The sequence below is a fragment of the Drosophila obscura genome, unplaced genomic scaffold (genome assembly GCF_018151105.1).
Source record: "Drosophila obscura isolate BZ-5 IFL unplaced genomic scaffold, ASM1815110v1 contig_150, whole genome shotgun sequence".
NCBI lineage: Eukaryota > Metazoa > Arthropoda > Insecta > Diptera > Drosophilidae > Drosophila > Drosophila obscura.
Genome location: NW_024542736.1, coordinates 2,511,944 through 2,522,254, shown reverse-complemented (window position 1 = coordinate 2,522,254; position 10,311 = coordinate 2,511,944). Strand labels below are relative to the sequence as shown.

Here is a 10,311-nt window from a genome sequence, read left to right as displayed (position 1 = left end):
TTATTTATTTTATCAATATATTTATCAAATATTTAAATTTGTTTTCCTTTTTTTGGTTGGTTCACGCAACGGAGGTTTGTCCAGCCCTGTCCAGGGTGTTGCACGGAGAAACGCACTGCCATGTCCACTGCGAATGCAACTTCATTATCACCCAAGTACCTAAAAATCTTTACGCATCATAACTAACTCCTCCAGCAACTGTAGAGCTAATATATAAAATCGCACAATGTGAAAATCCAACAAAGCATTAGAGAACTGAACCCTAATTCAGTGCACCCTATGAGAATGTTCCAACGTGGTGCCATTCTGACTTTAGCCATAGTTTGTTAATCTGAAAATGGTTTCAGTATAGGACCATGGTGGAACATCTCCAACATGATCCACATGCGACGAGTGATCCGAAGATAATCAAGGCCAGAACGTCTTAAAGAAAAACTCATAAAAATTCGCATGGGTTTTGTTTGATGTTTTGTTGTTGTTGGTTTTATATATATAAATTTTAATTTAATAAAATTTACTTGCTATATTTCTATTCTTTATAAGTTCATCCTCATATAAATAATAATTTTAAATCGCACATTTTTTTTCTCATTAAATTTATATTATTATGTGTTTTGTGTTTATGTTTTATGCAGTTTTTGTTTTGTTTTGTTTTACTCGTATTTAATCTGAATTACACAACATTACTTTTATTTAGCATTAGCTTTATCTTTATCTGTACCGTTATGTTAACCATTATCTCTCCTTCCTCAGATGAATGCTAAAATGTTTTCTTTTGATTTTCTTACATATTATTGACACTGTTCTTTAAATAAATGGAACAATTCCATTCTTCTGTTTTCTTTCTGCTTCTGGTTTCCAGTTGTTTTTTTTTCTTTATGTTCTTAGATGGGTTTTGCATTGTGGTTTATGTTTATGTTTGTATTTGTATTTGCTTTACATTTATTTTTGTTGGCTGCTTTCCATTTGCTTCAACTTCAACTAAGTTTAAATTATGTTAGTGGCTACCATTATTATGGTTTGCTCTAAATGTTTACCACTTCATGTTGATTGTGTTTAATGTTCGGCGCTTGTTTGTGGTTGTTGGTTGCTTGGTGTTTAAATAATTTAAGAGTATTCAATAGAGGACTAAGTTAGTATACGCATTGTAGGTTTGGCAACTAAATTATAAGTATATTCATAAAACAAAATCAAATTCAATGCAATTCCCTCAAAATGTTCGTTTGCATGAGCGAGCGCGTGCATGAGTGTATGTATAAATGTATATTCGTGAGTGTGTGTGTGTATGTGGTGTGTGTGTTAATAATAGTGAATAAATACAACATTATACAAATAAGAGAGGATTTCCTATGTTGTAACGCACAAAAGAAACAATAAAACGCTGCAAAAGCACAACTCTAAGCACTTTTCTTGCAAGCACTCGTCTCCAAAAAATTCCCTTTTGTTTGTCGTGGCCTTAAGCTTGGAGGATGGTTCGTTCGCTGGTTAGCAATTTACACTTGTAAACTAAACAATAATAATACAAAAAAATTATGTTTACAAAAAATGAAGAAACTGCTGGGCGAGTTAGTGTTTTTTTTTTCGCACGAATTATACACAAAAAACTGACGAACTTAACACAATAATTTAACCAAAAACTGAACAGAAAATTGCAATTAAATTGTTCCTTTTTCATTACAATATGCATACAACTAGAGACTTTTCAAGTCGACGAGAGGGAGGCGCTTTAGAAGCTCATCTCCGTCGGCTTTCAATCGATTTTTCCTTTAGCAAAAACTACGCTAATTGCCTGGATTAGAGTTTATGTGAATTTGCCTTTTTGCCTCAATTCGTTTCGCATGATTAAAATTGCTTTTGAATTGGGTTATATTCGTACATAAATATAATTCATTATTCTTTTTGATTGTTATCCGAAGCAACTTTTACTTTCATTTTAAATTATAAGCCTAGCCATGAATTTTATTTAATAATTCTTTTGTGTATAATTCGAACTGTGTGTGGGGGGGTGTGTATGTATATGTGTGTGGGGGTGTGTGTGTGAGTGAGTGTGTTGGTGTGTATGTGTGTGTTAGTATATGCTGTTACAATTATTACATATCTCATGTATATTTATTTTATGATTTATGATTTCCTTTTTAGTTACTCATTTAGTTTCTCTTCTGCAACATGTTGTTAGTAGCGGATCTTGTTGCCTATAGATGTTGTTGTGGTTGTTCTTGTTGTTGGTGTTGTTTCAGTGTCTGTTGTTGGTGTTGTTGCGGTTGTTCGGTAATGAGAAGGCGGCGACGATTTTAACGATATAAACATTAATATTTATTCCTCAGCCCGCTGCGCATACAGCAGCATCGTGTCGATCACACGAACGATGTGCCATTTGTGTTGTTCGTGATTACCCTTTCTCCGCCTAGGACGTGCCGTTGACCAGACCTTCCTTCTTGATGTTCTCCGTCAGCTGCTGCTGCTGCTGTTGGGGCTGCTGCTGCTGTGGGCCGACCTGCTGATCTGTGTGATTGTTGCTGCGGTTTTTGTTGTTTCGGCGCGGTTTCGACTGCTGTTGCTGCTGCTGCAGTGGAGCTATTTGCTGCTGCTGCTGCTGCAACTGCTGCGCTGCCTGGGGCTGCGGTGGTTGTTGTGGCGGCTGCTGCGGCTGTGTGCCCGCCTGCTGTTTGTCGCTATTACGCGATGGATCCTTGGGCTTGCTCGTACCGCTGGCGGTGTTCGCATTGCCGATGCTGCTCTGTTTGCTGTTTTCACCGGCGGCAGCATTCAGCGACGCCTTGCCCGGCTGCGCCGGAGTCTGCTGTGGCAGCTGTTGCGCCTGCTGCTGTTGTGGTTTGATGCTGCTGTTGGCCACCGCACCGTTTGCTGTCAGACCGAAAGGATCCAAGATTACATCAGGCAAGGATTACCATCAAGATTTACTTACTGCTGCTGGGCCCGTTGTTGCTCTTCTGCTTTCTGCGCCTCCTCGAGCTGCCCTCGTACGAAGAGTTGCTGTCTGCTGCGGGAATAAGGACGATGAGTTGTGAGCATTTCGACTATTACTTACGAAATAAACATTGAAATTGAACCAATTGGTTAATTGGTTGATTGTTTCATTTAACCTACCCCTCTCCACGCTGCTCACTTCACGCGTCTCTCGCACCTCCTCGGTGTGATTGTGGTGCTGATAGTCTCTGCCGTTCTGCTGCTCGTTGCGTGGCGGCCGGCGATTGATGCCGCCGCGTCGGTTGTTGCCGGCGCCACGATAGTTGCCAGCGCCGTCACCTGCGCTGCCACCACGATCGTTGTTGTAGCCTCGCTGGTCGCGCTGATGGTCACCACGGGAGTTGTAGTCGTCCTCGTCGCGTCGATTGTTGTGATAACGCTGGTTGAGGCCGCCATTGCCACCAGGACCGCCGCCACCGCGTCCACGTCCACGACCGCGCTGGCCGCCGCCACCGCCGCGCATTGAGCGCACTGACTCAATGTCGCTGCTGTAGCCGCGCTCGGAGCGCCTTGAGACGGGGAAGCTTGTTGTGGAGCCCATGGAGGATTCCTGTATGGCTCGCAGCTGCTGATCGATCTCCATTTTTTCCTGGCGCAGCTGTTCCACTTCCTGGTAGGATCATTTTGAGTGAATATCAAATATCATCCAGCATCCAATCCGCAGCCAATTCAGACACTCACCTTCAGATGCGACAGATGATACTCCAGCAGCACTTTGGCATTCGCAATGCTCTCCACGGTGCCAATGAACACAAAGGGTACATGCGCCGGCGCACGGGGGATGTTCTGATCCTGCTCGTCATCGCCAGCGATCTGTGTGTGGATCGACGAAGGGCGTGGGACAGATTAGGCCTGGGGCTCTTTGCTAGCGTACAATACTCACAGCACTCACCTTGATTCGAAACACGCCGCTCTTGTCCACAATCTCCTGAATGATGCGGCCATTCTTGCCGATTACCTTGCCCACCAGCTCCCTGGGCACCTGAAAGAACTCCTCGGCATACTCGAGCATGGCGCGTGCCCGCTGCACTGACTCCTCGGTCTCGCCACTGATCTTGAATGTGCAGGACTTCTCCTCCAGCTCGATATTGGTGACGCCGACCAGCGTGCGTGCCGCCTGTATATTCGAGCCATGCGAACCAATGGCCAGGCCCATGAGATCGTCGCGCACTCGGAATTCCTCAACATAATTCCTACAACAATTTACCAGTGTAGATAGAAAACGGAGCCACCAAATGTGTGGTTGCAAGCAGGATACTTACCCACGGCTCATCAGTTTAGTCGTTTCGAGCTGACGGGCAGCTTCTTCAGTCCTTTTCAAGAGCATAACCTGAACGGGAGGAACACAGAAGGCAGAGAGGGCATAAATTTAGTGCAAGTTTAGGGAGAGGAGGATGCGATGCGAGGGGCGAACGTACCTTCTGTGAGAGATTACGAAAATGCATATCCTTGAGCATGCTGGCACGCTTCTGAGTGTGCTCAAATTTTGACAGGACAATCAGGGCGGTCAGGTCGCGGTTGTAGTTGCAGACGCCGGCATCGATTGTGCGCTGAAACTCCTTGTGTATGCCATCCTTCTGGGCTCTGCAAAATGGACAAGGGCAAATGGGAAAATGGCACACTATATAGTTGGATATATTTGCTTGGACACATTTGCGATGTTTACTCACTCTTCGCGCAACTCTTCGGGAACGGGCAGCGTGAACTGGTAGAACGACTTGGCTGTGATTGGGGGATTTGAGTTTTTGGCGCGCAGTCGCCCCAGTTCACAGATCTCGGTGTAGGGCGTCTCGAAACCAATGTAGGCCACCGCACAGATGTCCGCTTTGAGCATTTTGATGATGGCCACCCACCAGCCGCAGGTCTCGCGCTCGTTTGTGCGCGTAAACACCTCCACCTCCATGCCCTCCTCAAAGGTGGGCGCCGCCACCTCAACGGTCTCCTCTGGGGGCAGGCGTACGCTCACAAACGGATACTTCCTCACTTCGGTCACGCTGCAATCGGTTAACAATCGGTTGGTTGGTTGGTATGTGTGTGTGTGTTGTGTGAGACCAAAAGAAACCTCATTTAATTAAAATGCATTTCCCAAATTATGAAGAGAATCCGCCGACAGGTGTTTGCCAACGCCGGCGGAGGCTGCAAGCAGCAGCAAGCAGGCACCACGCAGCATCAGCAGCTGCCTTGGCTCTGGCTGCTGCCACTGGCAGAGGGCCAAGCGAGAGCAAGCAGCAAGCAGCAAACAGCAGCAACAACAACTGTGTGAACAAGAAGCATTGTGGGGGTGGCCGGCAGTACGTGTCCCGAGTCCCGCCACGAGACACAGATCTCAGATCGGAAATGCCACACAGAAGACGTCGGACAGGATGGTGGTGCACCTAATTTTAGATCCAGCTGCTCTCGGATCGAGTGAATCTCAGGCGGGAAGATGCGACGATGGAACATGGAGGACAACAACGAAATTAAACCCAAAACCCAAAAAACCGAACAACTTTCGTTCCAAAAATGTCACAAGAAATGCATTGCTTAAAGAACTCTGAAAGAACCAGGAAAACTATCCCTTGCAGAACGATATTTGTATACACTTTCTATAAGAATTAATCATACGTTTTAATCTAATCTAGAATGCGTAGAAATTGTGTTGCCCCTCTATATCTTTAATCCTTCATTATAGCTTAGACTTAAACACTTTCCTCTCTCTTCTATCGTTACAAACTGCATGAAGGGAGTCTCATAACCAGATTGGAAATAAATAAATATATATAAATGGTTTCTTTCCGCGGTTAAAAATAGTTTCGCCTTTGACGCTGGCCGAGGCGGCAGCAGCGGCGCTGCTTAGTGGCATTTGTCGCTCGCACTTGACAGTTCTGGCAGAGACGGCCTGGCCTGCCATACACCGCTCTTGCCGCCTGCCTGCCTGCCTTCTGGCCATTTGCTCTCTCTCTGCCACACACTACACAGTTATTGCCTTTGAAAAGCTGTCAGAGTGGGGCGGACAGTGGTGGACAGTCGTGCATCGCCTTGGACAGTCATTCAGTCAGTCAGTCTGTCTGTCTGTCGTCAGTCAGCAGGTTTGTCGCCGCCAAGGAGCCTACAGCCTACAGTGCGGCGTTTAACAAATTGCGACAAATTAAACATTTGCCAGACTGCAGGGAATGGTGGATGGCAGGAACAGGGCCGGACAGGGCAGGGCAGGACCGAGCAACATACTCGCAAATGATGCGTGGCCGGCATCTCTAATTTCTAATTTCGATGCCAAAAAGACGACCCTCAGGCGTTGTTGCTCCTGTTGCCTCGCTCTGATTGTATTAATTGTTGCAAATTAGTTGGAAAATACATTTTACAAATTTCGCTCGAGCATTCGCACTCAGTTGGAGGTTGGAGTTGTTTTCGACTAACTTACCCATCCACATCCACAAAGATGCCATCATCGGCGACAGCTGTCACATGGCCCTGTTTTTGTTGCATTCACATTTGCAGGTGTTGTAGTTGTTTTTGTTGTTGTTGTTGGTTGTTGCATTGACGTAGCCGGGAATGAAGGAAACACAACAACGTAGACGACACAGGGCGGCGGGCACAGGCAGGGCAGGGCACGAGGAAAAACAGAGAGAAAAATGTGTGTCATTAATGTGGCCAATGCCTATGATATTTTTCATTTAGCTATATATAAATGATATTTTTATGATTACCCCCCGACCGAACGTAAACATTAACAATGTAAGATTGGGAAATTCCCCACATTTCACCGAGCACTACCATCCACAAATTTCATATACATATATTCTCTCATGTTTTCTAGAAATTATACATTGCTAGAACTCCAAGATCTGTCCTACATCTTTGCTGACGATGATCTTTTCTTTTGTCTCGATGATGCTGGCTTATCAATAGAGTCCTGCTTTGCATATTTTTTGTTGTTTGTTTACGAATCATCGGATCCAAGCAAAATACAATTGCGAGTCGAGTTTCAGAACATTTCGAAAACGAAACCGGCCTCAGAGATTTGCAGAACCAACATAAATCAATTGCAGATCTCGTGCCACAGAAAGGGGAAATCCATCAAATTCGAATACAACTAAATCGCGTCAATGGGGCAGCGCAGTAAGCAGCGCTGCCAACGCTATCACCCCCACGCTGCGCGGCAAGCAGCGGCGTCAGCATCGCTGTGCACTGGTGTGCGTGGTGAGGCGATGATGTCGAGAGACTCCACTCAACAAATGTTGCTGTTATTTATAGAAATAAAGCTAAAATTCACGAAATTAGAAACTGAGGCGGCCGCCATGGGGCAGGGCGCCCGAAACTCCCTTTCCACACGGGGAACAGGCACTATCCCACCCTCACCATCACCCTCACCTTGTAGTAGGCGCCATTTTCGAGCCGGACTTCTACCAATAGATCTTCCATGCTGCTGCTCCTGATGGTATCACTAGTGAAGCAGTGCTTCGGGTTATCTTGTTATCCTGATGTCCTTCCCGACTGCACCTCCTCCGGCACTCTCACGCACGGCTTATCCTAGCCGAATGCAGTTTGCTGTGTTCCCGTTTCCCGCTCCTTCTTTTTGTGGCTGCCTTTTGGGTGTTAGTGACGATGACGGTGACAGTTCTCGGTTGCAGATGAATAAATTCTTGAAGTTTATCCTCTCCTGTTGACAATTCCTGTTTCTGGATGCTTCTACTACTTTGTAATCAGTCTTTTCGCTTGCTTCTGCGGAGGTTCCTGGAAATTGAATGCAATTAACACAGGAGCGCAACAATGGAAACAAAATTGACAGATATTTTGATTGTGTATGCATATTGACAAATGCCGCATGATAGCATGGCAATCAAAAAGTTTCACAGTTTTTGAAGTTATTTTGGGGCCAGCGCCAGAAATTCCTGGCTAAACAAAATGCAGCGACGTCGGCAGCACAGCACGCTTTTGCCGGCAGCGCAGCGGCGGAGTGCTTCCTCTTCCTCTTTGTCTTTCTTTTGTGTCTTCCACACCACCTTAAAAAAGCGTGTGCGGCGCGCTCTCCCTCTCACGCACACACACCACCACAGCGGCAGAGCAGCAGCCGCCGCCGAAATGTTTCGTTCGTTCACACTGATGAGCACGCTTTTCCAATAAGAATTTCACATACACACCACACACACGCACCGCACACACCCCTCCACGACACATGCCGATTTTACATATCAAATTTACACATAATTCCACTCCAAAACTTTAACTGATACCCTGGGATGGCGGTGTAAATTCTATTTTGCTATATTATCACTTCGTTGCGTAGCCGTTTTTTCATCTTTCAGCTGCTCCCGCTCCCTTTTGCCCACACACATTCATATTCGCCGCAGCCGCTGCTTCTACTTCTGCCGCCGACGTCGCCGCCGCTGTGCAAAATTTTTTCGCTTTTCGGTTCTTGCTAAATTTTCGAATTGCCCAAAGCGGCTGCAATACGACAAATGCTGTAAAGATTTGTTAACTTACGGCTGCCCGGCACTTTTATCCCTTGACTTCGACTGGCAAATCACTTTAAATGTAGCTATAAACTTTTGAAAATAGAAATATAACGCGTGCAGTGCTGCTTCAAATTTTTTTTCGGCTGCGCTGCGTTCTCTTCGTTTTTGCTTTACACCTCTTTCGCAGCGTTTGCATGTGACCGAAACTGAAATTTAAAAAAATACCACACAAAAATTCGTATTTTCAATGTGACAGGAAACTGAAAAAATCAAAATACCAAAACTGCAGCATTTGTTGCTTGGTGAGTTCGATAAGACTTATCGCACTAATATATCGATATATTAAATGGTGGAAATATTTTAGGCGCAGCATCGGTTGCATTTTCAAAATTTAAATAAAATAAAATTATGCGGGAAAAATATGAAGCTGAACAAATAAGGAACTAAAACCGTTTTTATTGATGTACATATTTTATAGCCTACATATATGCATATTCCTGATTTGTATTAATAGCCATTTCGTATCTGTCTGCCCGTCCGTCTGTCTGTGATCTTATTCTGATTGATTTTAACTGAAATTGCTCGCTTTGCGTCCCTAATTTAACAACGTAATTGAATTGTTCACCCCCTTGGGGCATCTCATAAAATAAAATCACATGTTCTCCGTTCGCCGCACTTCAATTGATTTCAATTCGATTTTAATTTGCAAATATTGCCATTTGGCGCCACCGATTGACACTTGTTCAACAAAACGGGAACACACACATACATATGTATGTATGTATGCTCGTTGGCCCTTTGCCGCTTAATGTAATTGTAACGAGTTTTGAGGTCAATCATTTGCACAATTTGTCACACGGGCTGGGGCGGTTCATTCATGGTTCATTCATACACCCACCCCACGCCCCATCCAATCCAATCCAATCGCGTGACGTTGCCGGGCCTTTAGTCAACGCGCTTGTTGAATTTGCGTTTCGTTTCTGTTGATGTGTTTTTTCGCCTATTCATAAAATGCATTCACACACTCAGCTGATGGTGAATGCCTGATAAAAGCGCGGTAGTAAAAGGTGCAGTGCAGTGCTGTCTATTTATAGCCCCATTATATTTGGGTGCACATTTGGGATCGGGTCGGAGTTAACACACAGAAAACGAAAGACCTGCGTTCGACAACATGCAATATTCCTATTTGTTAAGCGACTATACTTATCCATCAACAAAATATCAAACAAAGTGCAACAATTTCATGGCCACAAACCATATTGGAAGCATTAAATCTTTAAGGACTAGCTATGCCCTCTTGTATATACATATATCTGCTACTGGCACACCCTGTAAACGAGGATTCCAGTTGGAAAGCAACTCAGAGAAGGAAGCAAAACACTAAACAAGTCCCTCAATGAAATTCTGCACAAGATCGTTCGCTGGCTGATCATCTGCAGACAGAGACAACAATCAAATGCAAATAATGAGCAAATAATAAAAGAATGTTTTCTATCGAAAGTAAAAAGCCCGGCCTAACCTTACCATCAGCTAATGCCCCTTGTGGTCCAGTCCAATCGGCAAGTGAGGCATATGTAGTTTATGGCCCATAAGAGGCAATGATAGGCAATGGACTTTGATTGCAAAACAAATGTTTGCTAAGAAGGCATTCCCCCGACACCATGCTAAAAATATGTTTAATGAACAGAATCAATCGCCGAGTCAATATACACCTGCTGTCAAAATAATGGAACAGATTCCAGATATAGGGAACTTAGCAGGTTAATAATCTATGTAATCTATGTACATATTCGTACATTTAATGGATACCGGAATATATGCAGAGATTCATAGAGAATAAATCTTCACAGAAATCTTTAACCCAACTAAACTTTTCTTATGCCCTTAC

The 10,311-nt window shown here is 44.5% G+C and overlaps 1 protein-coding gene across 2 annotated transcripts; it reads right to left on the bottom strand.

Moving 5' to 3' along the window:
* Positions 1–1,826: 1,826 nt before the first annotated feature.
* Positions 1,827–8,637, bottom strand: LOC111074711 (synaptic functional regulator FMR1). Of its 2 annotated transcripts, none has more exons than XM_022367648.2 (11): positions 8,452–8,637; positions 7,339–7,701; positions 6,389–6,438; positions 4,659–4,982; positions 4,407–4,572; positions 4,251–4,318; positions 3,872–4,181; positions 3,670–3,801; positions 3,109–3,598; positions 2,927–3,001; positions 1,827–2,865 (listed from the first exon to the last, which is right to left on the bottom strand). In XM_022367648.2, exons 2-11 carry the CDS (start codon positions 7,387–7,389, stop codon positions 2,405–2,407), a joined length of 2,127 nt encoding a protein of 708 aa, XP_022223340.2. In that variant the 5' UTR covers positions 7,390–7,701; positions 8,452–8,637; the 3' UTR covers positions 1,827–2,404. The 2 variants fall into 2 exon arrangements, with proteins under 2 accessions (XP_022223340.2, XP_022223496.2); XM_022367804.2 differs by having other exon boundaries at positions 3,881–4,181; positions 8,452–8,635.
* Positions 8,638–10,311: the final 1,674 nt, after the last annotated feature.